Consider the following 27,500-nt stretch of genomic DNA (forward strand, 5'->3'; position numbering starts at 1 on the left):
ACCTGCTGAAACAAACTCAGAGCCATGAGGAAACCACGTATCTCCGGTCACAGTGCCACTGACAGGCAGACCTAGGATTTGACCTCCAGTCTTTCTGGCTCCCTTGTGGCCTTTCTTCTGAGTCACCTGGAAACTCCCCAAGGGTTCTTTCAGGCAGTTTCCCTATGGTTCTTATTTCTTAGCGAAGATCCTTTCAGCAGAGGAAAGAGCATGGGCATGAAGACCCAAACTGCAGATGCCATGACTTTGCTAACGGCCCTGACAGCCCAGGGAACCTGCTGCCTCCTGGCGTAAAGAATTCTGCTTCCCAAAGCCAGAACCAAACCAGGTCAAGGTTTCCTCTCTTGGGGCCCCAAAGATTTACTGATGACCCATGGGGCCCTTGTGCTCTGGATTTGGTTGTTTTTAAACCACAGAAATTCACACTCATGTTCATTACTGACGCCACTATTTCAGCGCATAAACACCAAACGAAAGGTCCATTCTCTTCAATGATTCTCTGGCCTTTGGGTTTCTATCTGGGCAAATTACTTCCACAGGGCCACTTAGAGGTGTTTTCTCATCAGGGAAAGGAGAAAGAGCTTGAACTGGATAAATAAGAGCATACTGCTCTACTGAAGGTTAAGTGAGAACAGCCTTCTCTGAGGTGCACTCGCTCCTACAGCTTGCTTTCATGCAAATCTGTCGACAGAGGGGATAGCTGAGTGTGAACTTTCTTTTAAGCAAAGGTGACTTTATCTCAAATCTAATAGGCATAGTAAGAAGGGAACTGTCATTCTCTGTCACACATACAATGGGGAGCAAAACCACCGCCTGTGGCTTTTTCCTATCTGTGCTGTGGGCTTACTAAAGTGTATGCTTTTGTTGTTGGACAGAGTGTTCTTTTTTTTTTTTAATAGTTTGTTGTTAAGTTAGCTAACATACAGTGTATATACAGTGCACTCTTGGCTTCAGGAGTAGATTCCCATGATTCATCACTTACACACAACACCCAGTGCTCATCCCAACACGTGCCCTCAATGCCCATCTCCCATTTTCCCCGTTCCCCCCCAATCCCCCACCCCCATCAACCCTCAGTTTGTTCTCTATATTTATGAGTCTCTTATGGTTTGCCTCCCTCTCTGTTTGAAACTTAATTTTCCTTCCCTTCCCCTTTGGTCTTCTGTTAAACCTCTCAAATTCCACATATGAGTGAAAACATATGACATCTTTCTCTGACTGACTTATTTCACATAGCATAATACCCTCCAGTTCCATCCACATTGTTGCAAATGACAAGATTTCATTCTTTCTCATTGCCAAGTAGTATTCCATTGTATATATAAACCATATCTTTTTTATCCATTTATCAGTTGATGGACATTTGGGCTCTTTCCATAATTTTGCTATTGTTGATAGTGCTGCTAATAAACATTGGGGTACATGTGCCCCTATGAATCAGCACTCCTGTATCCTGGGGATAAATTCCTAATAGTGCTATTGCTGGGTTGTAGGGTAGTTCTGGTTTTAATTATTTGAGGAAGTTCCACATTGTTTTCCAGAGCGGCTGTACCAGTTTGCATTCCCACCAACAGTGCAAGAGGGTTCCCCTTTCTTGGATAGAGTGTTCTGTGTGCCTGTTAGATCTAGTTGGCTTATTGTGTTGTTTGAGCCCTCTGTTTCCTTGATTATCTTCTGTCTGGTTGTTCTAACCATTATTGTGAGTGGGGTATCGGAGTCTCCAACCGTCACCGTAGAACTGTCTGTTTCCCCCTTCAATTCTATCAGTGTTTGCTTTATATATCTTGATGGTCTTCATCAGGTGCATAAATGTAATTATCATAGCTTCGTGCTGTATTGAGGCTTTTATTAAGACATAATGTCCTTCTTTGTCTCTTCTAATTTTTTTTTGATTTAAAATCGATTCTGTCTGATATTAGTATGGCCATCCCTGCTCTCTTTTGGTGACTATTTATATGGAATATCTTTTTCCATCCTCTCCTTTCAACTCCTTTCATCATCTGCAGATGTGCCTTTGGATCTCAAGTGAGTCTCTTAAATTTTTTTTTTTTCAACGTTTATTTATTTTTGGGACAGAGAGAGACAGAGCATGAATGGGGGAGGGGCAGAGAGAGAGGGAGACACAGAATCGGAAACAGGCTCCAGGCTCTGAGCCCAGACGCCGGGCTCGAACTCATGGACCTCGAGATCGTGACCTGGCTGAAGTCGGACGCCCAACCGACTGCGCCACCCAGGCGCCCCTCAAGTGAGTCTCTTATAGACAGCATATAGTTAGGTCATGTGTTTGTCCACTCTGCCAATCTCTGCCTTTTGACTGGGGAGTTAAATCTATGTACACTTAAAGTAATTACGTATTAAGGGGGACTTACTTCTGTCACTGTGCTATTTGTATTCTATATGCTTTACAGTCCCTCATTTCCTGCATTATGGTCTTCTTTTGTGTTTAGTTGATTTTTTTTTTCGTAGTGAATTGTTTAAATTCCTTTCTCATTTCCTTTTGTGTGTATTATATAGCTATTTTCTTTGTGGTTACCATGGGGTTACACTGAAGATTCTAAACTTACAATGCTCTAATTTGAACATATACCTTCAATAATATACAAAAACTCTGCTCCTTCACTCTGTTCTCACCCCTTTTGGTTGTTGATGTTACAAAATATCATCTTTATACATTGTATACCCCAAAACAGACTAATAATTTTTTAAAATTCATTATTCTTCTAAGTTATGTAAAACACAAAGTGTGGAGTTACAAACCAAAGATACAGTAATACTGGTTTTCACGCTAACAATTTTTTTCTTTATTATTATTATTTTTAATTTTTTTGAGAGAGAGAGGGAGCCCTTGCAAGAGGGGGAGAGGGAGGGAGAGAGAGAATCTTAAGCAGCGCGAGCTGGCCACAAGCCTCAATCCCATGCCCCTGGGATCATGACCTGAGCCGAAATCAAGAGCCAGGCAGACACTCAACCCACTGAGCCACGTAGGCACCTCCAATTATTTTTTAAATGTATTAGTCTCATATAGAAAAAAAAAAAAAAAGAGAGAATAGTAACAAGCTACTGGGGATGGGTGAATTGTGTACTAAAAGTTGAAATTGATCAAAGTTAATCATAAATTACTCTCCAGCCCTTCCCATGGAAGTTGCAAAGCCTTCAACAAACTTCAGGGTTCCAAAATAGTTACATCAGACAGATTTCTGCCAGTGCAACTCTGCTCTAGGTGGGGAGACCGAGTCCTGGTGCTTCCTACTCCATCTTCCTAGAAGCCTCTCCCTGCACCCCCTATGATTTTAACACTTGCCTATCATTTGAATATGTCCCATCATCTCTCCCCTCCCCAGGTCAAGCTGTCAGATAAGACCACAGCCCTGGACAATCGCTTGACTGTAACCTCATGACAGACCTTGACAAAGATGCTCTGCTTGTCCAAACTGGAGTCAGGCTCCTCTGAGCCCTTTTTTCTTTTCTTTTCTTTTCTTTTCTTTTCTTTTCTTTTCTTTTCTTTTCTTTTCCTTCCCTTCCCTTCCCTTCCCTTCCCTTCCCTTCCCTTCCCTTTCCTTTTCTTTCTTAAGAGAGAGAAAGAGCAGGGAGAGGTGCAGAGGGAGAGGGAGAGTAAGGGGGGATCCTTGCCAGGCCTGCATAGCCAAAATGTAACAAGAATCCCACTAAGTCAGTTTAGCAAGAATCTCCTCACTCTTGATATCTGATCATATTCATTCTCTATCCTTGATATCTGATCACCTTGGCCTGCCTTCAGCAAGAATTCCTTTTGAGTCAGTTTAGCAAGAATCCCCCTGCCCTAGCTGTCTCCTCTTGGTAACTTTTTTTCATCCACTGACCCCCTCATTCCACTTGTTGGCTACAAATCCCCAGCTATCTTTGCTGGATTTGGAGTTGAGCCCAATCCTTCTCACCTACCGATAGCCTTGACACCTATTGCAAGGGTACTGACTAAATTCTTCCTTACTATGTTAACAAAGTGTCAGAATATTTTTTTCTTTAACATCCTTGAGCGAAATGCACTCAGCAAAGCCATCCCCAGATTTTTGACCAATAGAAGCTATGAGATAATAAATGTTTGCTGTCTCGATCCTTAAATGTTAGGGTCATTGGGGCACCTGGGTGGCGCAGTCGGTTAAGCGTCCGACTTCAGCCAGGTCACGATCTCGCGGTCCGTGAGTTCGAGCCCCGCGTCGGGCTCTGGGCTGATGGCTCAGAGCCTGGAGCCTGTTTCTGATTCTGTGTCTCCCTCTCTCTCTGCCCCTCCCCCGTTCATGCTCTGTCTCTCTCTGTCCCAAAAATGAATAAACGTTGAAAAAAAAAAAAATGTTAGGGTAATTTGCTGCACAGAGCTAGAAACTAATGCCTGATGTGGCCTGGATGCTGTGATGCATGGCTCAAATTCTCCTTCCAGGACTGGGCTCTCCTGCTTCTATTGCACAGAGTGTTGGCTGCTAGCAGTTTGCAGCTAAGTCCTTCTCCAGCTGTTGCTTTTGGTAAAGAGAGCTACTTTGCCCAAGGATATACCCCCTTCCCAGGCAGTCTGCCGCCCAAGGATTTGTCCATGCAGGAGTATAAAGGCCTGGCCCCTTGGCCTCCAATATGGGATAACCCTGAAGGATCCACTGAGATCTCTGTGACAACTGTGTCACAGTTGAACTTCTCCCTCCTCCAGCCCCCAAGTCCTGTTTCTCCCACCTTTGTACAGGTGTTATTACCAGGATCAGTCTCCAACATACCTCCTAAATCTCTGCCTCAGGGCCTGTTTTCCAGGGAACCTGACCTAAGACACTATGTGACCTTGAGCAAACCCTTTACCTTTCAAATTCTTGGCTTCTCCATCTGCAAAATGGGAGAAATACCATGATTAAATGAGTTTAAGTCCTTGGCATGGTGCCCGCCATATATATATAGTAAACACATATAGAGAGTTGCTGTTGTTATTGTTACTATCTACGAAAAGAACATCCCAAGTTCCCTGCTCCCCTCACTGCAAAAAACCAGCTAGTGCAAAGGCCTTGAGATGGCTGCAAACTTGGCAGGCTAGAGAGAGAGAGAGAGAGAGAGAGAGAGAGAGAGTGCGGAGGGCCCCGAGGCTAAAGGAGGAGCGTGGTAGGGGCTGAGGTCAGAGAAGCAGGCAGGGCCCTGCTGGGCCCATGTGGGCCTTGTAGAGAGTTACAACTTAAATCTAAGTGAGGTGGGAAGCCATGGCAGAGTGAGAGCAAAGAAATTACACCAGTTGATATGTGGTTCTAAAAGCTCAGTCTGGCTGTGGGGAGAAGCAGGAAAACAACAGCAGCGAGGGAAGCAGGGAAGACGAGTAATGATGTTCGTGAAGGGCAGGGAAGGCGCCAGGACAGGTTTTGATGGGAAAGTCACTGCCCCACTAGATGGAAGGGGGAAGGAGAGAGAAATTAAGGATGTGTCCTAGGTTTTGGCTTGAGAAAAATGGGCGGTTGGTAATATCATCTATTCAGATGAGGAAAAGCAAGAGAAGAGCAGGTTTGGGCAAAGGGAGGGACAATTGGGAGTTCTGTTTGTAACATGTTAAGTTTGAAATGCCTATTAGCTATCCAAGTGAGATGTCAAAGCAGTCATTGGATGTGTGTGTGTGTGTGTGTGTGTGTGTGTGTGTGTGTGTGTTTTAATTTTCTTTAAGTTTATTTATCTATTTTAAGAGAGAGAGAGGGAAAGAGACTGAGCAAGGAAGGGGCAGAAGGAGAGGGAGAGACAGAATCCCAAGTGGGCTCTGAACTGTCAGCCCTGATGTGGGACTTAATCGCACAAACTCAACCGTGAGATCATGACCTGAGCCGAAATCAAGAGTCGGACCCTTAACAGACTGAGCCACCCAGGCTCCCCTGGATGTATCTGTGTCCTCTTTTGACTAAGCCATACTGCATGTAAGAAGGCTAGGAAGTTATAAATTAATATGTCCCGGGACAGACAGCTGATTCCTTTGGGAGACAAGATTCCTTTGCCCTATTCACTAACTAACTAACTAACTAACACATTATCCAGATTTTCTTCTTCTCATAGCCATTAATGGAGAAAACGCCATATGGCATTGCAACTAGATAGAGGTTAAGACCTGGCCCATAGATGCCCCACAAGTCATGACTTTAATATACAGCATTTCATGGACTGGTAATAACCTGGCCAGGGCTAAGACAGAAATTGCCAGAAAGAGGCTCACTTTGCCTCCCAGCATGCAGTTAGGTACAGACGGAGGTAAAGCATCTTGCTCAGTAGATGACACCCTGGAGACACACAGTATGTGTCAACTTCCTACTCCAGAGCCTAACTGGGACAACCACCGTCTTCTTGGTACAGCCCCGGCCATGCTGTAATGACTCAGATATGAAATTTAACTTCCTCCGGTCTCTTGAACCATAACCACTTATGGTAGAGGAAGGGCCTTCTCACCTAGGCTTCACCTTTTGGCAATAATTCTTTTTTTTTTTTTTTAATGTTTTTATTTATTTTCGAAGGAGAGAGAGAGCATGAGCCAGGGAGGAGCAGAGAGAGAGAGAGGAAGACATAGAATTTGAAGCAGGCTCCAGGCTCTGAGCTGCCAGCACAGAGCCCGACGCGGGGCTCGAACTCACGAACCATGAGATCATGACCTGAACCGAAGTCGGACGCTCAACCGACTGAGCCACCCAGGCGCCCCAATAATTCTTTTTTAAAAAATGCTTTATAGTGATCAAAATGATTTCACATAAATTAGCTCATTTGATCCATAGTCTCATAAAACAGGGGATGATCATCATTTTACAGATGAGGAGAGAAGGAACCATTTTCCTAAGGGTCTCTAAAAATTCTTAATTATTAAACACAAATATCAATGGTTTCTGTATATTCTGTTTTGTCAGTGCTCCATTATTTAGTTACCCATTTTCTTATTGGCTATTTCTCAAATTAGGTTGGCCCCAATTTTGCACAGCTGAAAATACCACTGGCTGGAACATCTCATCATACATATATCTTTGTCTAAATCTTTGTGTCCTTAGGACCTATTACTACAAGGGGAATAACTGAACTAAAACCTTAAACCTTCCCTGTCCTGGATGTAGCTGAAGCAATATAGGGTGTTTAAAGGCCTATTTTTCCCCCCAAGGAGATAGAGCTTGTGGTAGGCCGGTCTTAGACGTTGGCCCAACCAGTTACTAAAACTAGAAAGCAGTTATGTGTTGGGTTTTGTGGGATCTGCTGATTTTATCCAAGAACCGCATGGGTCCCTTTCCTGCAAATTCCTTCATTTTTCCTGTCACCTTGGCCCAGCCCAGCTTGGATGAAATGCTAATTTACCAAGTGTGTTACTGGATATGAAAAGAAACAGGGACAAAGGACAGGAAGGTCAGCAGGAAGAAGTAGCAACAGAGTGGCTTTAGATTCATTCATTATTTTACAGCAAAGACTTCTAAAGCACCTACTAGTTGGGACCCTGGTGGAAATTTCGCCAAAGCTGCATCACAGGGACTTTCTGGGAATCGAGCTGGAGCAGCAAAAGTGGCACTCTGGAGAGAGAGAGATGGAGAAAATGCCTTTAAGGACTTTACCACACAGTAACAGGTAATTATGACACATCACCTCTAAGATGTTTAATGGGCATCTCAAATGTGACATGTCCAAAACTGAAATCTTGATCTTCCTCCTAAACCTGTTTTTCTTTCTCCCAGACTTACCTATTTTAATAAGCAATACAACCACTCACCTAGTTTCTCAAACCAAAAATCTAGGACCCATCCTTTATTCCTCTGTATCCTGCTGATAGGATTCCAGCCTTTCACTAAATCCTGTCCAATCTACCCACACGATGTAGAAATATCATAACTACTCTGGTGCAAGCACCATCATTTTCATCTATATAATCTCCTACCCATTTTCATCTATATAATCTCCTAATCTGCTTACCCTCATCCACTCTCAACTCTCTAATCCCTTCTCCAAAAAAGCAGCCAGACTGGTCTTTTAAACATCAGACCATACACCTCCGTGGTTGACATCCTCTGATGGTTTTCCTTTTCACTTAGAATAAAATTCAAAAAATTTTCACGCCCTTCATGGCTCTGAATGTATCTGGCCCTCATCTCCTCCTATCCTCTCCCTAATCCCCTCACCTGCCACACTGACCTCAGGGGCTCTGTAACTGGCCGGTCCCTCCACTTGAATTGTCTCCATGGCGCTTCTTCAGAACTCATTTAAAATCACACCCTCAGGCTTGTTTTCCCTGGGCATCCAACCTAATATAGCCATGCGTCCCATCATCACTGCCACTTCCTAATCTGTTACACTTCTTTTTGTTTCTTCTCAGCACTTACTTCTCTAATGTCGTATTGGTGTGCTCATTGTTTACCTCTCCCACTAGGTACTAAGTTACGTACCATTCGAGCAGGAACTTGATTTGTTCCCCATTCTATAGCACTGCCTGAAAGTGCAGGAAGCATTTAGTGTTTATTGAATGATGATGAATGCATGTTGATCACAAATCTGTTTTATTGACTTATTCATTTGTTCCCCGTATTTCCCCCCAAGTGAATGTAAACTCCGTGAAAACTGGGATCGTGTCCATTTTGTTCACTATTATATCTCCTAACGTTTGGAACAGAGCTATAGCAGTGACAAGTGCAAAGCTATGTTAAAGAAGGGCAGGGGCAACTAAACTGACCGAGGGAGCTACGGGAGTACTCACAGATAAAACTGCACCTAAACCGGGACTGAAAGAGGTGAGAACCAAAAAGACTGGAGAGAGAGAAGAGTCGCTACAGAGGCAATCTCGCGAGATGTTGGGCAGCCAAGATGGCTTCCAGCACTTGCCGCCACACTTAATATGGCGATCGGGGAAGGTTCCTGGGGGAAATCACGCGAGAGTTGTAGCACGCCTACAGTCCGTGAATTGAGCCGGGGGTGTGGAGCAGCCAAGATGGAGCCGGCAGCCGGTGGCCCCGGCCCGCTGATCATGAACAACAAACAGCCCCAGCCGCCACCACCTCCGCCACCGGCAACCGCGCAGCCTCCACCCGGAGCCCCGCGGGCCGGCGGAGGCCTCCTGCCCGGGGGCAAAGCCCGGGAGTTCAACCGCAACCAGCGCAAAGACTCGGAGGTCAGGAGCTTCGGGGGGCGAGGACGGCACCGGGCGGGCGGTTGCGAGGGGCCCGGGGCTGCTTTCGGGTTCCAGCTGGGCTTCCCAGAGGGTTGGACATGGCCCGGCGGAGGAGTTGTCATTTTACAGAGAAAGGAGCAGGAAGCAAGGCTGGCACCCCCGGAGCCGGGGGCGTGAAGCCGGGGTCCCATCCCCGAGCTCCGCCGCTCGGGAGAACCTCCCGAAGCCGGCGACTGCTCGTTTGTTCCTCTGGGGCGGGGGCTGAGGGTGCGGCCTCGGGGCCCCAGCCCCTGGGGAAGCCGCTCCCGGTCCCAGTTCGGAGATGAGGAGTCAGTGGTCTGCGTGCGCTCCAGGGGGCGGGCGGCTGCATCCCGACCCCTAATCATCTCTGTTCGCTGGACCTGTGGGCTTTGCAGCGCGCGGTGGGCGGCGTGTGTGGGCTGGGAAGGGAGCTCAAAACCGGACGGAGCCAATTATCACTAATGGTACTACGCGCCCGGCGTTTTCGAGTATAGGAGGGGGTAACATTGCCTATTCACTCTGACCTTAGCTAGTACAGGTCCTGGCTCTAGTTTGACAGTGCCTGATGCGTCCGATGCTGAACTGTTAACAGTCATAAATATACATTGTAAACATGCATTAGGGCTCAGCATTCCCTCTCTTGCTAGTGGGCTGTTCTTCTGGTTCCAGAGACACCGTAGTCTGGAGCTGACTAGTCACCTCACCCGGAGTTAAAGAATTCCTCCCACTGCCTCCCATTGTAGATTTCATGAATGAAGACACACGCGTCACAGCACTTTAGGGCTTCTTAATCAGCACGTTCCCAGAGTTTTTACCGTGAGGTCTCCACCTGAGATAACTCAGGGGCTGGTCAGCAGTGAGGCGCTTATTAATGATGGGGAATTCCTCCTTGTCCAAGCGCAGTGTCCCAGGTCCTACCATAGGCCGAGGATACCATCTTTAGATAGGTGAAATCAGTTCCTCTCAAGCTTTTGTATTTTGTTGGCAAGTGCAAACCTCTGGTAAAACGTGTCAGAATTTGCCAAGTCCAAGATAGAGGTACTTTAAGTTTGAAGCGAATTATTTGAAAAAGCAATGAATCTGACTTTTTAGAAGCCTTTGCATTGTGGGGTGATAGAGGATTATGAAAGTGGTGGGGGTGAACCTGCCTTCATCAGAAGAGGAGTTTTAGTTTAATGTTTGTTTATTTATTTTTTTTTTTTTTAAATTTTTTTTTTCAACGTTTATTTATTTTTGGAACAGAGAGAGACAGAGCATGAATGGGGGAGGGGCAGAGAGAGAGGGAGACACAGAATCGGAAACAGGCTCCAGGCTCTGAGCCATCAGCCCAGAGCCCGACACGGGGCTCGAACTCACGGACGGCGAGATCGTGACCTGGCTGAAGTCGGACGCTTAACCGACTGCGCCACCCAGGCGCCCCAATGTTTGTTTATTTTTGAGAGAGCACGAATGGGGAAGGATCAGAGAGAGAGGGAGACACAGAATCGGAAGCAGGCTCCAGGCTCTGAGCTGTCAGCACAGAGCCTGAAGCCGGGCTCGAACTCACGAACCGCAAGATCATGACATGAGACCAAGTCGACGCTTAACCGACAGAGCCACCCAGGCGTCCCAAGAAGAGGAGTTTTAGTTTAAAACTAGCCGTGGAGGTGCCTGGGTGACTGTTGGTTGAGCAATGACTCTTGGTTTTGGCTCAGGTCATGATCCCAGGGTTGTGGGATTGAGCCCCATGTCCGGCTCCATGGTGAGTGTGGAGCCTGCTTAAGATTCTCTTTCTTTCTCTCTCTCTGCCCCTCTCCCTTGCTCGCTCTCAAAAATAAAAATAAATAAATAAAACTAGTGATAAATTTTCCTAAGTAGCCACAAATGATCAGATAAATACCCTTCGATGCATTTAAATGTCTCTTTCTACCCTTTCATTTTTGTAGAGGCTAAACACATGAAAGGCCAGTCAGTGAACACGTTCAGGCTGAGAGGCCTGTTTCAGTTCGTTTTCTTAGAGATCCTGGTGCTGTACTCAGCTCTTTGGGGCACAGCTGGAATCCGTGGGCTGGGAGCCTGAGCAATGCCTGGAGGACAGGGAGGCCCACACCTGATGAGCGCCCACTGTGTGCTACATAATTTTGATTCGGCCTTAAAAACTTTGAAGATTGGGGCGCCTGGGTGGCTCAGTCAATTAAGCGTCTGACTTCGGCTCAGGTCATGATCTCGTGGTTCGTGGGTTCGAGCCCCGCGTCGGGCTCTGTGCTAACAGCTCAGAGCCTGGAGCCTGCTTTGGACTCTGTGTCTCCCTCTCTCTCTCTGCCCCTCCCTGACTCATGCTCTGTCTGTCTCCTTCAAAAATAAACATAAAAAAAAAAAACAAAAAACACATTGAAGATAGATTTTTGTCATTCCCATTCCATAAATGAAGAAACTGAAGCTCAGTAACTTGTGAAAGTGTACCTTCTGTTGCCTCTGATGGAGTAGAGTTCTTCATTTTTTTTTTTTTTTCCAGTTTCTGTGGGTTTGTTATGTCACTTTGTGGGTGGTCTTTGTCTTCCCAAGTAGCTTGTAATTAAGCCTGAGGGCTCTACCTGTTTATCACCTCTTCTATCTTTCGAGCACCAGGCTTCCCAGATGGTGTTTCTCCTCCTCGGTGATCACCTATCCCTGTCAGTGAAAAGATTCTCTTTGTCAGATTCTCTCCTGTGTGTGGGAGGGAGACCATTCTGTTAGGCTGCTACCTTCTCTGTCTGTCAGTTCTCACTGAAATTTGAGAGAAGGGCAGAAAAGCTGAGAGCGTCAATACGCATTTTGTCCTGAGCTGTTGATGGCCTACTAGCCAGAAAGAAGTGAGGCTTCCGGAATCTTAGCACCATGTGGAATGGTACATTCACTGCACAGAACACATAGAAGCTTTGTGTTCATTCATCTAATGAGAATTTATTTGGCTATAAACTCGTCATTCATGCCCTCATTCAGGCCAGGTATTGTGCTGGGCATTGTGGAGTCATTGGTGAGCAGACTGGTGGACAGAGTTCTCGCTCTCAGGGAACTTGCACTCTCGTGGAGGGGCAGACACAAAACAAATACATGTGCCGGTATATAATGGTCAGTTGTAAGCGCTCTAAGGAAAAGTGGAAGGTGCTGTGTAAGGTCTTAATCGGGAGGCCTGAGCTAGCCCAGGAGGCGAAATGTGATAAAACCTCAAAGGAGTGGAGCCGGTGGTGCCTTGTAACCCAGCAGTGTCTCTGGACGCATATGTGTTTCTTCCTTTGGAAAATACTTTTTGCGTTACTCTCTCTCCTTTTCTGAAAAGGGCTACTCCGAGTCTCCAGATCTCGAGTTTGAATATGCTGACACGGACAAGTGGGCTGCAGAGCTCTCAGGTAAAGCATAGACCTTCATGTTATTTGGGGGTGTTTTTTCCCATATTGGTCTTTAATACAATTAAGAGTGAATGTCATTTTGGAGTTCATTTTCCCCCCTGGCTAGCCTAGTAATGAGATAGATAGATAGATAGATAGATAGATAAAACATGTTAATTATGGGATTCAAGCCTTGTATAGCTCATAACTTTGGCTTTCCCCTTACTTTGGCAAAGCACCTCTGTGCGGTCAGGTCGGTTGACCATGGCCCAATCACAGATGGTGATGCTCCTTGGCCATCCGCTGCCTGCCTGGCGGTGGTGTCTCCTAGGGCGGCAGGTCATGGGGCGTGCCGACAAGCGTGCCTGCATCTGTGCACATCTGTCGCTGCCACTCATGTGTAACATGAGCTAGCCTGAGCTGCTCCATAGTAGCCACTGGAGAGACACGTGTCCATGGTGGCAGTCAGCCTGTGGGGTGGCAGGATCTATGTGCACTGGACTGGAAATGCCTGGATTTGTCCGTAACTGGCACTCTGATTATCTGCTACAGGGGAAGTCAGCACTCTCTCTGTCGGGCCCGTCAGAGCACTAAGACCCCCTTAGTAACTGGACAGGCCCGGAGTCACTGTGACCGAGGGACAGAATGGGGCTTAGAAGCAAATGCCTTACGTTCTCTGCTACATATGAGGCCCCTACAGAACGTGGACATGGAGCTGATGGGGCTTTGTTCTTGACAGAGCTTTACAGCTACACCGAAGGGCCGGAATTCCTGATGAATCGAAAATGCTTTGAGGAAGACTTCCGGATCCATGGTGAGAGGATTCCCCTCACTTCTTGGTTCCTTTGACCCAGCACCATGAGGGCCGCAGGGTTTCTCTTAGTCATCTGAGTGACTGGAGTCACCCTGGACTGACCTAAGAAACCTGCTGAACCACGGTTGTTCAAAGCCACATGTGACCTTCAGGGTGGGCCTGCTGGTGCTCTGGTGGTGGCTTTTCAGAGTGTGAGTATTGGGGGGAAATAACTTTTTATGTGATTGAAATTGCACCAAAAATAGCAGTGTTTCAGTCTGAAAACTCAGATGCATAGAGCAGCAGTGTGGCCTTACGCTGCTGTAAGAGAGTAACTTATCTTTCTGAGTTTTCTGATCTTGTGGCAGGCCTGAATTCAGGAAGTTAACATTGTACCCATTCCATTGCGAGGATTTTTCTGGGCTCCTGTGTAAGTGGTCTCTTGCCCTGCAGTAACAGACAAGAAATGGACCGAGCTGGACACCAACCAGCACCGTACGCATGCCATGAGGCTCCTGGATGGCTTGGAAGTCACTGCCAGGGAGAAAAGACTCAAGGTGGCTCGAGCAATCCTCTACGTTGCCCAAGGTACCGAGTGGGTCCCCAGGCACCCCGGCACTGCCCTGTCGGATACAGGGAGGGACTCAGCTGTGCCCCGTGTTCGCAGGCACCTTTGGGGAGTGTAGCTCAGAGGCAGAGGTGCAGTCCTGGATGCGCTACAATATCTTTCTGCTCCTGGAGGTGGGCACGTTCAATGCTTTGGTGGAGCTTCTGAATATGGAGATAGAGTGAGTTCTGGGGAGCTTGAGTAGGGAAGGGGAGGCAGGGGATGAGGGGACAGAGCTTGCAGAACCAACTGCTTTTGAGAAGGGCGAGTGGGCCACATGGGGCGGGGCGGTCCCAGCTCCATTCTGGTCACGTTGAACTGTGGCCTCTTGGGCAGTCGTAACACACGATAAAACGTTTTGTTCCCCAGCACTTGTCAGGGGAACTTTTCATCTTCCTTCCTGGAGGAGGGCCTGACTCCCCAATCTCTCCTGCAGCAACAGTGCCGCCTGCAGCAGTGCGGTGAGGAAGCCGGCCATCTCCCTGGCTGACAGCACAGACCTGAGGTGAGCAGGCAGCGAGCCTGGACTCCCCGAGGATGAGATCGGAGCAGGGGCAGGAGGGCATCCTCAGGTGTCCTCGCCACGTGTGCACTCCTTCTGCACATGCTGACTCAGTGTGGGCCGTGGCGGCCCTGCTGAGGGCCGTCCCTAGGGGGGGCTCGGAGGAGACTCCTAAAGGAAACGTCGGGTGAAGCTGCTTACTAGAGCCGTGGCAAGGGGCGGCCTCCTGCCCACGCTGCTGCTGAGACCTTGGCGGTGTGGTATTTTGTGTTTGGTGAAACACACGACGTGGTTCCTTGGGCTCCGCCTTCCGTGGGTAGCTCAACCCCCACCTCCTTTGTGGCGTTTTGTGGCCGCACGGGAAGTAATAGTGGCTGCTAAACAGTAAGATCACCTTCCCATTTCCGTGAGGCTTAGAATCTGTCTCTGTTTGGGAGTTTTCAGACTGGCTGTTTGTGGTGTTCCCCACGGTGGTTGGGGCACCGCCCGCTCACTCCCGATTCCCGCGCCAGCGTGGTAACCCTTGCTTCTTGTTGCCTTGACCCTGCGTTGCTTCTTCTGATCTGGCAGCTACTTCCACAGCTCGTGCCCAACTCTGTGTTTTTCCTGCTCCAGGAAGCTTAGGGCAGTAAATGCTTATGGCCGTTCTTGTTCATATTAATGCTTTCAGCAACCATTTATTTATTAAGCACCTGCTTTGAGTGAGCACTTAGCTCAGTGCCAGAATACAAAGCAGGGTAAGATCTGGTTGTAACCTTAGCACTTGGGTGAGAAGGGCACACCAAGAAGGGCCCTGTGAGACTCTCAGTTCTCCCCGTGTCACAGCCGTCTGCCACCAACTAGCCTTTGTGCACAAGTTTTCCTCATGTCAGCTGGAATGTGAGGAAGCCAGGACGCCCCTTGATTCCCCATTCTTCACCATTATGACTGGCTCTTGTTCCCAGGGTACTGCTCAACATCATGTACCTGATTGTGGAGACCGTTCACCAGGAGTGTGAGGGCGATAAGGCTGAGTGGAGGACCATGCGACAGACCTTCAGGGCTGAGCTGGGTAGGGCCCTGAAGATCCTGGCGTCTTGAGGCTCTGCCCGGGAGCTGAGACTGCTGGCCTGTGGGAGGGTCCTGTTCCTGCTGGTGGCCCTGATCACTTTGTGTTGCCTCTAGGTTCCCCCCTGTACAACAACGAACCATTTGCCATCATGCTGTTTGGGATGGTGACCAAATTTTGCAGCGGTCATGCCCCTCACTTCCCCATGAAGAAAGTTCTCTTACTTCTCTGGAAGACAGTGTTGGTGAGTACCCCCTTGAAGGGGAACTCAGCTGCTAGGGCTTGGGGCGGGAGAGAGACTTCACTGTATATCCTTTTAAATGTTGAATTGTATGAAAATCTCTATATAAATTAACATGTAATTAACTGCTTTGGTTTAAAACAAAATAGCACGCTTGACTCACTGCAGGCAAAGAGGACTTGGCCCTTGAGTCAAAATAGATTGTTGGCTCCCTGACTCCTGGAGTCATAAAACACCTTCCCCCCCCGCCAGACATGCTGCTTCTGAACCTGGAGTCAGTAAAGTGATTGGAAGCAGAATTAGAGGTGGTGTAACTGGGTCCCCTCAGTCAGAGGTCACTTGAAGGAAGCAAGAGCGAGCCCTGGGCTAGCGCCATCTTCCTCGGGGTGTGGTGTGGAGCCTGTTTCTGGCTAGGGAAAGAATGGCCAGCACCCTCGGCTTGGGGCCATTGTCAGCAGCCGAGCTCGCCGCCTTTCCCACCTGGATGAGAGACCTCAGCAGAGAGTGGAGCTGCCGTCGGGACTCCTCCTCCCCCTGGGGCTCACCTCCCTCTTTCCAGAGCAGGCCAACTCTGCAGAGCCAGGCTCGTGAGTTTAGGATCTCTTTAGAGTGGTGTGCACATTATATTTTGGTGAGACATCCTCTTGGTTCCTCACAAAGCCTCTCTGAAGCCAGAGACAAAAGCTGAATACCACTGGGGTTTTGGCTTCTGGGGGGATGTTGGAGTATCTAATGATGTATTCCCAATTTGAATTTGAAAGACTGGTAGGTACAGCTTTGGAAGCATGTGAGTCACAGGCTTTTCTAGAAACCTGAAAGGATAGGCTCCTGAGTTTGCTTTTTTGGCACGAAGAGTATATATCCTACGTGCAGAGCTAAACCTGTGTGTGCCTGTTCAGTCAGCCTGCATATCTCCTTCCCTTGGTCTGTTTTCTCCACTCCCACGTTGGTGTTGCTGAATTCTCGTGTGAGTGGGTTTAGTCCCTGGTTCAGAGATTGATGCAGGTCATGGTGTCACGCATGCTTTCAAGCCTGACGCGGGGCTGAGGGACACATTTGTAGATGTGTGACCTGGCCCCGCCCCTCGTCTGCGATGCAGTGCACACTGGGTGGCTTCGAGGAGCTGCAGAGCATGAAGGCCGAGAAGCGCACCGTTCTGGGCCTTCCCCCACTGCCTGAGGACAGCATCAAGGTGATCCGCAACATGAGGGCCGCCTCCCCGCCGGCGTCTGCCTCAGACCTGATTGAGCAGCAGCAGAAGCGGGGCCGTCGGGAGCACAAGGTGAGGGTGACCGGTGTCCCCGGTGACTCCGGAGGGTCTGAAGGGGCACATCGCGTGGCAGCCTGATCCCCGGGTGAGCGGGGTTGTTGGAAGTCCTCTCTGAGCAGCTAATCCAAATGAAGGCCTCCAGGCTGGGGGACGCTATGTCTCTGAGTGGACACTCACCACATGGCACTCTTGAGGCACTGCGACAAGAAAGGATTTGTCCTCTGGGCCCAACCTTGACTTCCTCTCTGGTTTTTCCACTGCCCTTGACTCTGCCTTCCACCTTTGTGTGTTATGGCTTGTCTAGCCTCCTTGCTCTCTTATGGTTCTTTGCTTGGCACTTTTCTGATTCCCCTTCCCTCTGTTTTCAGGCACTGATAAAACAGGACAACTTGGATGCCTTCAACGAGCGGGATCCTTACAAGGCTGATGACTCTCGAGAAGAGGAAGAGGAGAATGACGATGACAACAGCCTGGAGGGGGAGACATTCCCCCTTGAGCGGGATGAAGTGATGCCTCCCCCACTGCAACACCCTCAGACTGACAGGCTTACCTGCCCAAAGGGGCTTCCGTGGGCTCCCAAGGTCAGGTGAGCCTCAGACACCTGGAACACTCCTGGCTCTTGAAACCAGAGGCCTTCCACCCCTAAGCCTGCCCCAGGCCTGAGTCACCACATGAGGTCCTCTGCAGGGCCAGGCTGACCTTGGCTCTGGGATAAAGCTCTCTTAAAGTACCCTTTGTTGGCCAGAGGCCTCAGGGTGCCGGCCTTGGACAGAGAGACCCGTGTATGGCTCTTGAATGAGTAATATGAATTAGCTCTTGGTTAGCCATACTAATGAAGGGGGAATAGGGAAAAATGAGAACAAGGACACTTAACTGAACCCATCTCCACTCACCCTGGGGTTGTATGTGGTTTTTAACAGAAAAATTAAAGATTAGGGAAGAGCTTTAGAATCCTAGGTAAGGTGTTTGAGATATGTATGCATAAATCAGGTGGAAAGGTACCTGGATATGAGTGGTTTCTGTTTAAAAAGTCACCAACTTAAGAAATAGGTGAGTATGTGAAAGGGCAATGCAGAAGTCACTTTTTCCATCTGAAACCCCAGTTTTCAGTGATCTGTGGATGGGATTACAACACAAGTCTTCAGAAAACGTGACATGTGCTGCTTGTCTGAGGCAGGAGAACAGGACTCATATGAAAATATCAGAAGCGTATAGATCCAGTTGTAAAAACTTTACATATTTGAGAAATTCTTTTGACAAACTTGTTATTGGTATCTGAATGACATGTGCTTTAAGTTTGATGTGTCACCTTAATTTTACAGGTAAACTGGTTACATACACATAATACACTTTCAGGTTATTGACCCAACAACGTTATGAAGGACATTAAGACAGTGTGAAGATTTTCTTTTTTCTTTTTTTTACTAAAAAGAAAAACAGTGGGGGCGCCTGGGTGGCTCAGTCGGTTAAGTGTCTGACTTCGGCTCAAGTCATGATCTTTTGGTTCATGGGTTCAAGCCCCACATCGGACTCTGTGCTGACAGCTCAGAGTCTGGAGCCTGCTTCGGATTCTGTGTCTCCCTCCCTCTCTCTCTCTGCCCCTCCCCTGCTCATGTTCTGTCTCTCTATCTCTGAAAAATGAAAACTTAAAAAAAAAAAAAAAGGGGGTGGGAGACCTTTTCTTCTGGCTTTGCAGTTTCTGAAGCTTCTATGTTTTATTAACCATGACACCTTGAAATAACTTTTAATAAAAACTTTGTTCTCTTTGGCAGAGAGAAAGACATTGAGATGTTCCTCGAGTCCAGCCGTAGCAAGTTTATTGGTTACACTCTAGGCAGGTGAGTGTGATCTGAGTTCCTTTTGAAGGAAGGTAGTGGGAGTGCACTCTCCTGGCCTCTGGTGTTTGTGGATCAAGGCGAGTTGATGTCCGGGCTCAACACAGGGCTTTCTTTATTCTGCAGTGACACGAACACAGTGGTGGGGCTGCCCAGGCCAATCCACGAAAGCATCAAGACTCTGAAACAGGTAGGTGGCCTTGGTTGAGCTTTTGGCCTACTTTGGTCCCAAGTGAGTAAAGTGAGAGCAGCCTGTTGGGATAAACCTTTTGAGATGGTTGTCTGCCTGAAGGAGCCTGGGGCAGGGGAATGGGTGGACCACAGCCATACCTTTAACACAGCTCTTTGTAAGTTTTACTTATTTTAGCTGAGTTCTTGTTGGGGACTTAACTGGGCCGTTATTAAAGATATACTTGAGGGGCGCCTGGGTGGCTCAGTCGGTTAAGCGTCCAACTTCGACTCAGGTCATGATCTCGCAGTTTGTGAGTTCAACCCCGCATCAGGCTCTGTGCTGACAGCTCAGTCTGGAGCCTGCTTCGGATTCTGTGTCTCCGCCTCTCTCTGCCCCTCCCATGCTCATGCTCTGTCTCTCTCTGTCTCTCAATAATAAATAAACATTTAAAAAAAAAAAAAAGATATGTTTGATAGTTGGGAGTTTTAAGGGGCCTGAGTTTTCCTAGCCTTAGTTCTAAAGTATTCGAGATCGAGAAGTGGGCAGATGGAGAACAAAACACCAGCTTTACTGCTGATAGAGCTACTGGAGAGTGAGCCATAAGAACATGGTAATGATATGCATCCCAATGCTTTTACTTCCAGAATTAGGCAGCCAGGGCCAGGCAGGGCTGGAACTACGCTAAGCCTGGTTGAGGAGCAGAAGAGAGCCCAGGCTTTTTTTTTTTTTCTAAAGAGAAGAGAGGAGGAGGTTGGGCTCAGAAAGTCCTATTCCTCCTCCCATACCTGCCACTCAGTAAAGTGAGGAAAGAGCGTGTGGGAAGAAGCAGGGAGGCCAGGAGTTTTTACGCACACGTCTCTCCACATGGGAGGAGGCATCAAGAGTGGGGAAAGGATGTCTTCCCTGACAGCATGTCGGCGTGTGAATGTCGGTATGTTTTTGAAGTGTGTGTTTGAGATTTGTAGTACGAAGTGGGCCTTGTGCGGCTAGGCTTTTGAGTACTAGCTTCTGAGTACTTGAGTACTTGCTCCTGAGTAAGTACTTGATTCTCCCTTTAATAGTTTTTTCTTCTGTCTTTATAGCTATCCGAAAAAACCCCTTTACCTTAGTTTGTGTCTAATGTGTGCTTTTAGACTGGTTTTAAGTATGTGCCCACTTAGAAAATATTTCAGGATTTGAGTTGGGGATCTTTGTGGTGACTTAGCCCTCTTTGAGAAGCTCGGGTTTGAGGAAAGTTGCCTGGGGTCTTTGCCAGGGTGCGGGGCTCTGGCCAGAGACTGAGAGGCGTTCCCTCTTTCTCTCCAGCACAAGTACACGTCGATTGCAGAGGTACAGGCGCAGATGGAGGAGGAGTACCTTCGCTCTCCTCTCTCGGGGGTGAGTCTGAGGCCTTCTTCAGCCACTGGACTGCCAGCAGCTCCCAGGCACTGCTGGTCCCAGACTACAGAGCTGCTCCAGGCCCCGTCTTCAAAAAACTCCCAGTCTCGATCCCACACCAGGGCTGGCGTATGTCTAGGGTGGGGGTCAAGAGCACAGTCACCTGCCTCTGACTCCCGGCTCCACCACTCAGTAGGTGGCAACTTAGGCAAGTTACCAAATCTCTCTGTGCTTTAGTTTCCTTCCCTGTAGAATGGGAATGATGATAGTCCCTCCTCCATAGAGCTGCAGTAAAGTTGAAGTGAGTTATTACAAGTATGGTGCCTGGCACGTGTAGCACGTGTATTCTTCAAGGTTTGCCATTGTTACCGACATCATCATTTACATCAATACTTAACAGATTCTCCTCCAGCCAGCTAGCAAGCTGGCTCAGGAGAGCAGAGTCGGGACTGGGTTTCGTATTTGTACCTGTTGTGTTACAAGGGAGAAGAGGAAGTGGAGCAGGTACCCGCGGAAACCCTTTACCAAGGCTTGCTTCCCAGCCTGCCCCAGTACATGGTGAGTGCTCCTGCTCTTGAGGTGTCGCCTCCTCTTCGTGAGTGCTCTGGGTCTGGGACCCCTCCGGTGCCCATCAGTACCTGCCATGGGACCGCCCTCCCTGCTACACTGGCCTTGAGAGGATGCCCTGCCGGTGTCAGCCCCTCCTGCCGCCCACCCGAACACCTCCCGAAGGACCACTTCTCAGGCTTTGGTCTGCTGCTCCCCAGATCGCGCTGCTGAAGATCCTGCTGGCTGCCGCCCCCACCTCGAAAGCCAAAACAGACTCAATCAACATCTTAGCAGACGTCCTGCCTGAGGAGATGCCGTGAGTAGTATTCCTGTGAATGGAGCAGGCTAGGGGCCGCCAAGTAGAGGAGCCAGGGGAAGCGTTTTCCTCGGTCCCACTCTTGCTCGGTTGTTTTCTTTTTTTGGCTCAACTTCTCTGTAGGTTAAGTTTAGGGTGTTCCTGACTCAGAAGAAAGAAAATGTATCTATCGGATTAAATATTTGGTTTTACTGGTTGGGGAAGTGGCTTAGTGTGGTCGGCCTGGATTCTAGTGTAGACTTTGCCGCTGAGTGAACTAGGGAAAAGTCGTTTTCTCCTCTATAAAATGAATCAGGCTGTGTTCGACATTTCCTGAAACCTTCCCTCGAAAGCTGTCTGAGCAACACACCCAGGACCTGTAGGTTTAGCTTCTGGACCGTTTACCAGCCAGCAGCTGAACCTGAGCTGGGTGTAGGATTCTTTCCTATTGGCTGGTGATTTGGCATGTGGAGTATTTGCGGATATCTCTGGCTGATAGTGAAATCCTTGGGGGTTCTTTTTCCCTGAGGCACTGACCTCATCGCTTTCATGTAAGAGTACAAAACAAGATCATTTTCTGCTTTGAGAAGGACCTGGGCTTTGATCTGACCTCCTTCCTGCGTGCCAGCTCTGAGCCCGGCTCCCTGGGGGCTTGGGGGCTGGGCCCCTTGAGTCTGGCAGTGATAGCTGCGTGAGGGAGGAGGCAGGGATTGGCTACTACCAAAGGGAGTGTCCCAGAACACTAGGCCATCATGACGGTCCTTGGAAGAAGAGTCCCAGAGTCAAATATTAAATCTCCTCTTAGATTTACAGTGAGAAGTCCTGAATTAAGAAACCGATTTAACTCAGTGCTTCTTCCATTTATCTGACTCCAAAGCCCTTTTTTCTCCATAGCCTGAAGCATCTCAGTGTGCTAGCATTCCCCAGAATACACTTTGAGGAACCCAAGTTCATCTCATGGCAAAAGTGTAGGAAGATCTTGAAAGGGAGAAGTTCATTTTGGGAGGAAAAGCAGGGCAATAGGCTAAGAACGTGTTTGAGGCCCCCCAGGAAGCAAATTGTGCTGAGCTGGATTGCTTGTTGACGTGGGTGGGAGGAGCCCTGGCCCTGATCGCAGAGATGTCCACAGGGTGGGTGGTGAGGTGGAAGCCTTTGCCTGGGGAAGGCTCAGGAATCCCATCTCTCCTGCGAGTGCCCAAAGGGTAGCGCTGCCCATGCTGGTGGCTCACCCGGAAATTGTGTTTCCAGCACCACCGTGTTGCAGAGCATGAAGCTGGGGGTGGATGTGAACCGCCACAAAGAGGTCATTGTTAAGGCCATTTCTGCTGTCCTGCTGTTGCTGCTCAAGCATTTTAAGTTGAACCACGTCTACCAGGTACCTGCGGGGCCTTCCTTTCTGTTCGCTGGGCCAGGGCCTCAGGCAGCCCTCCTCCTCCAGCCCTGAAGGAGGCCTTGCCCTTCAAACCCCCTTGAGCTCTGCATGAATGTTTTAAGATCCAGTCCTCCAACTAAGGCCTTTTATCACTGGAGGGAGGAGGGTGAGGTCCTAAAGGGCATGCTTATTTTTTTTCTGTTGGTTTCAGTTTGAATACATGGCCCAGCACCTGGTGTTTGCCAATTGCATCCCTTTGATCCTAAAGTTCTTCAATCAAAACATCATGTCCTACATCACCGCCAAGAACAGGTGATAAGGATGAGGGATCAGGAAGGGGTAGGGATGGCCAGAGGCCCGGCTGGCCTCTCCTGAGCTCATTCAGCACCTACAAGCCAGCACTCTGCCAGGCGTCAGGACACAAAGATGGACGAGTCATGGTCTCTGCTGTGGAGAATGCCAGTGTGTCAGGTCTGAGTCCAGCTAGTCTCGTGACAGGTGACTCAGTCTGTGCCTGGGTGGGAGGGTTCTCATCCTGGGCCCTCACTGTTGTGTGCTTCTTCGAGGACACTGGCCGGGCCTTCTGTTCTCTACGGAGCTCTGCCATGTGCACCATAAGGACCCATCTGCTGACTCTACCCCTGTCCCCGTCGCCTGGTACCAGCTGTATTTGACGGTACACCGCAGAGTGAGCTGTGGGCCAGACGCTGTCTCCTTTAGGGGCTTGGCATGCATTAATTGCCTAGAGAAATCTTCTGCCCCAGCCCCAGACTCGTTGCTGTTGGGAAAGCAGTCTCTCTGAACCTTATAAGATGACAGGCTGGTCTCTGGTGATAGAGGGACCGTATAAGTTCTCTTGAAACGGGGATTTCATCATCCTCTAGCTGGGGAAATGAGGGAAGTGCAGGCTAGGCGGTCCTGCTTCCACTCCCAACAAGTAAGGAGGAAGGCCGGGAGCCAGCCACGTCCCAGCTGTCTCTCCAGCCCCTAGCTTTGCTCACGGTGGTCGCCCGGCTTCTCTTTCTCCCTGCAGCATCTCTGTCCTGGATTACCCTCACTGCGTGGTACATGAGCTGCCGGAACTGACTGCTGAGAGTCTGGTGAGTCACGCTGTTCCTTTGGCGTGAGGGGGGTGTTGGAGGGCCTGCCTCCCCCGATACAGAGATGGAGGGGCTCACAGATGAGGTCACCCGTTGGGTGCTGGCTTTTAAAGCACTGTAATTGCACAGAAGGGCCGGAGGAGGGACCTCGCAGAGTGGAAAGATTTGGATACAGGGAGTAGTTCATCAGGAGTGTGGTGTTCAGGGGCTGCCGACCCAGAGCTCACCTGGTCGAGTGGTTTCCCTCTCCCACACTGGATCTCTGTACGGCACAGCTCTGAGGGAGCCTGGGTGTGGGTGCCCCGGGTGTGGAGGCTGATGGCACAGCCCCCTCAAATCATGCTCCGTGTTTCCTGCAGAAAAATTCTAGGGGACTCCCTTATCCCTGCCAAGCTCTGGGGTGGAAGTACCCTGGGCTGAGGAGAGGAGAGGGCTGCCGCTATAGACAAGGAGAGAGCTGGCAGTTCCGAGAGAGGTGTGAGGGCCTTGGAAACCACTGAGCACCCTGCAGCTGTGAGAGTTACAGGCATTCCTGGGTTTTCCCTGCAGGAAGCAGGTGACAATAACCAGTTTTGCTGGAGGAACCTCTTTTCTTGCATCAATCTGCTTCGGATCTTGAACAAGCTGACAAAATGGAAGCATTCGAGGACGATGGTGAGCTAGTACAGTCAGCAGGCACGCAACTCGGAGCTCAAGGCAGAGGGCCACACTTCGTGCTGTCCCCTCCCAGGACGTCCGTGGAGCAGGCTTGCTGCTGCCCTATACCCTTCTCACTGGACTCTTCCTGTAGCCACATCCTTGCATGTTAATGGCTGATGCCTGGCCCCTTGCTGAGTTGAACTAGAAGCTAGAAGAGGCTCGGTCATGGCCTGAAACGAATCGACACTTAGAGAAGGGATTTCACTACATTCTCTTAATCTCCATCAGTAACACAACCAGGGTTCTAGGAGTTTCCCTTAACCTTGAGTCTGAGGACGCCTTTGAGGTAGGGAGGTCCATGAATCCTCGGAGATTTTACGTACATGCACATAGGAACATTCACAGTGAGAGACTTCACGGCTTTCCTCAGATTTCACACTGACCTGTGATTTGGGCAGTGGGGCGTCCATGCCTGGGAAGCCCTCTCAGTCTGGGGAAAACTGGGATGGTTGGTTACCCTTAACCCTAGAAGGTGGTAGTGCAGGAGTTTTTCTCTGCCCTCAGCCTGGTCCTCGTGCCTCTTCCCAGATGCTAGTGGTGTTCAAGTCGGCCCCCATCTTGAAGCGGGCCTTGAAGGTGAAACAGGCCATGATGCAGCTCTACGTGCTGAAGCTGCTCAAGGTGCAAACCAAGTATCTGGGACGGCAGTGGCGGAAGAGCAACATGAAGACCATGTCCGCCATCTACCAGAAGGTGCGGCATCGGCTGAATGACGACTGGGCGTACGGCAACGGTAAGGCTCTGGCACAGGCTGGGCCGGGCCAGGGGGGTGGGGGGGGGGGGGTAGGGGTGACAGCTTTCCAGAACCCCGAAGAATCTAGTTCCTGCTTTTGTGGCCTCAGGATAGGAGCTCCAGGAAGGACTTTGAGAAGCTGCCTTGACTTGGTGCCTGTGATTATCCCCCAGTCCTCCTTCCTCCCCCTGAACTAGTTCCTTTTCCAGAAACTCTCACAAGACGCTCTCCCATCTTTTCTCTCCTCACTACAACTGCCTTAGTTCTGGCCACTGAAATTCCCACAGAGCCTGATGGCTTCCTTGCCCCCAGTTTCTTCATCGGTGCCTCAAAGTGTGCCCCAGTGATCTTTTAAAATGTTTTTTTCTTTATTTTTGAGAGGCAGAGAGAGACAGAGCAAGAGTTGGGGAGGGGCAGAGAGAAACGGAGACACAGAATCTCAAGCAGGCTCCAGGCTTCGAGCTGTCAGCACAGAGCCCCATGCAGGGCCTGAACTCACAAATTGTGAGGTCATGCATGACCTGAGCTGAAGTCGGATGTTCAACTGACTGAGCCACCAAGACGCCCTGCCCCAGTGATCTTTTTAAAAAGCATATCCTGTGGGGCTAACTCCCCGAGTGAAATCCTTTGTCAGCTTCTGATTTCCCTTAGAATTTGAGCCACACTCTTAAAGCATGTGAGGCTTGCCCAGCCTCCCTTCCCCTCCTTCATAATCTGATCCAGCTTCTCTCCAGCCCAGCCTCTGTCACACACAGGGATCTTGGCACATTAACCACGTTGTCCCCCACTTTTCTTGCCCCTGGCAGGAAGCCTCCCTCATACGCCTCACTGTTCAGTATCTGTATGCGTCCCTCCCATCTGGGGGGCTCGCTCAGCCTCCAGGCAGAGCGGGCTCTTCCCGGGCTTTTCTGAGTGTGCTGCCGCACCATACCATTCTAGCCCAAAGCCCCATGGCCAGGTGACCACATCTGTACTCCGATGCCCTGAATTTGTGTAGACCCAGCGTGGCCCCCAGTCCCTGGTCAGGGAACTGAGGGAATGAGCAAATGAGGGAATCTGCAGTTTCCTGCCATTGATCTCAGAGAGCCAGGAGAGTGTAACTTTCAGAGAAGTATGTCATTCCATGGCTCTCCCTGGCTGGGTCCCCCTAAACTGCAGTGTGGCCCCTTTCCCTGTAGATCTGGCTTTTCTCTTTTTACCTGAGTTTCCTTTGTGTCTAAGGAAAAAGCCCTGTCAGTCTTCCTGAGAATAGAGATTGGAGGTCTCTGGCTCCCAGTTGACAATCAACATTTCAGGCCAGGGCCAGCCTGGCCCCAAGCTCTAGTGAACCCAGGGGGAGCTGCCACGAGGGCTTGGCCCCTGAACGTGTCTTCCTGCTTTGTCTCAGATCTTGATGCACGGCCCTGGGACTTCCAGGCAGAGGAATGCGCCCTCCGTGCCAATATCGAACGCTTCAACGCCCGGCGGTATGACCGAGCCCATAGCAACCCGGACTTCCTACCTGTGGACAACTGCCTGCAGAGTGTCCTGGGCCAGCGGGTGGACCTCCCTGAGGACTTCCAGATGAACTACGACCTCTGGTTAGAAAGGGAGGTCTTCTCCAAGCCCATTTCCTGGGAGGAGCTGCTGCAGTGAGGCTCCTGGGCAGGGGACTGACTGTAAAGGAAAGAAGGGGTGATCTGGAGGTGCCCCAGGGGCTGTCCCAGTTCATTGCCGCAGTGCTCCCACCTCCCTCCAGGTGGCAGCACAGCCCCACTGTGCCCTCCCTAGGCCCCCGCTGGGCTTGTGGGTGAGTCAGATTTGGCCCTTCATTCATTCCCAGCATCCTGCTCAGAGCAGCGAGCTCTCTGCGTGGGATCCTCTCTTCTTCACTCATCCCCACCCTCTTCTCTTGGACGTGGTCGGTTGCAGCTCATTTCTCAGTCAGCCCAAGGCTGGGAAAAGCCTAGATGGGCTGGGACGCCATTGCATCTGAGTTGCAGGGGCCACACTGAGGCTCTTCCTGAGACACACACATCCTTGGAGTCTCAGCCGGCCGAGGAGGAGGGCTTAGCATTAGGCCACGGTCAGAAAGTGGGAATCTTGGTTTTGCTTTGGGGAGTTTCTGATGTCACTCCAGCCTCCTGCTTTTGTCCCAAGGCAATTGCAGAGGCTCCTACAGCTGCCTCAGTACTTTGGTTTTGGACAGGGTTGGGGGGTAGGAACGGAAGCTGCCCTTAACCAGAGGTGCCATTTTTCCTCTTGGCTTGCAGGGGTCTGTAAATACCTATATATAAATCTCTGTGTATTCTCTTGTGTCACGTTGGGGTTTTTAACGTGTTTGTGTATTCTGTTTACATTAAAAGGAAGCAAAAATGACCCCCATTGCCTTGTCTGCAGGAAATACAGTCCCTGAGTATCTATAAGTCTAGAAAATGGGTTTTCCTGCCAGCA

At 49.6% G+C, this 27,500-nt stretch overlaps 1 protein-coding gene and 1 long non-coding RNA gene across 4 annotated transcripts; one reads left to right on the plus strand and one right to left on the minus strand.

Moving 5' to 3' along the window:
- Positions 1 to 7,385: 7,385 nt before the first annotated feature.
- On the minus strand, positions 7,386 to 8,785 carry LOC123598408. 2 transcript variants are annotated; one of them, XR_006712586.1, is made up of 2 exons: positions 8,696 to 8,785; positions 7,386 to 7,520 (listed from the first exon to the last, which is right to left on the minus strand). It is a non-coding gene; the product is annotated as an uncharacterized LOC123598408 (long non-coding RNA). The 2 variants fall into 2 exon arrangements; XR_006712585.1 differs by having other exon boundaries at positions 8,137 to 8,778.
- Positions 8,786 to 8,892: 107 nt separating this feature from the next.
- Positions 8,893 to 27,425, plus strand: STRIP1 (striatin interacting protein 1). 2 transcript variants are annotated; one of them, XM_045478583.1, is made up of 21 exons: positions 8,893 to 9,106; positions 12,426 to 12,495; positions 13,214 to 13,288; positions 13,721 to 13,855; positions 13,935 to 14,055; positions 14,311 to 14,379; positions 15,321 to 15,427; positions 15,541 to 15,668; positions 16,765 to 16,947; positions 17,304 to 17,521; positions 18,708 to 18,773; positions 18,897 to 18,960; positions 20,248 to 20,319; positions 20,803 to 20,877; positions 21,087 to 21,184; positions 22,412 to 22,538; positions 22,747 to 22,847; positions 23,569 to 23,635; positions 24,185 to 24,289; positions 24,863 to 25,067; positions 26,455 to 27,425. In XM_045478583.1, the coding sequence occupies exons 1-21, from the start codon at positions 8,927 to 8,929 to the stop codon at positions 26,700 to 26,702; spliced, it is 2,514 nt and encodes an 837-aa protein (XP_045334539.1). In that variant the 5' UTR covers positions 8,893 to 8,926; the 3' UTR covers positions 26,703 to 27,425. The 2 variants fall into 2 exon arrangements, with proteins under 2 accessions (XP_045334539.1, XP_045334540.1); XM_045478584.1 differs by lacking the exons at positions 24,185 to 24,289; positions 24,863 to 25,067; positions 26,455 to 27,425 and adding an exon at positions 23,995 to 24,150.
- Positions 27,426 to 27,500: the final 75 nt, after the last annotated feature.

Source organism: Leopardus geoffroyi, chromosome C1 (assembly GCF_018350155.1).
Source record: "Leopardus geoffroyi isolate Oge1 chromosome C1, O.geoffroyi_Oge1_pat1.0, whole genome shotgun sequence".
In the NCBI taxonomy this organism is placed as follows: Eukaryota; Metazoa; Chordata; class Mammalia; order Carnivora; family Felidae; genus Leopardus; species Leopardus geoffroyi.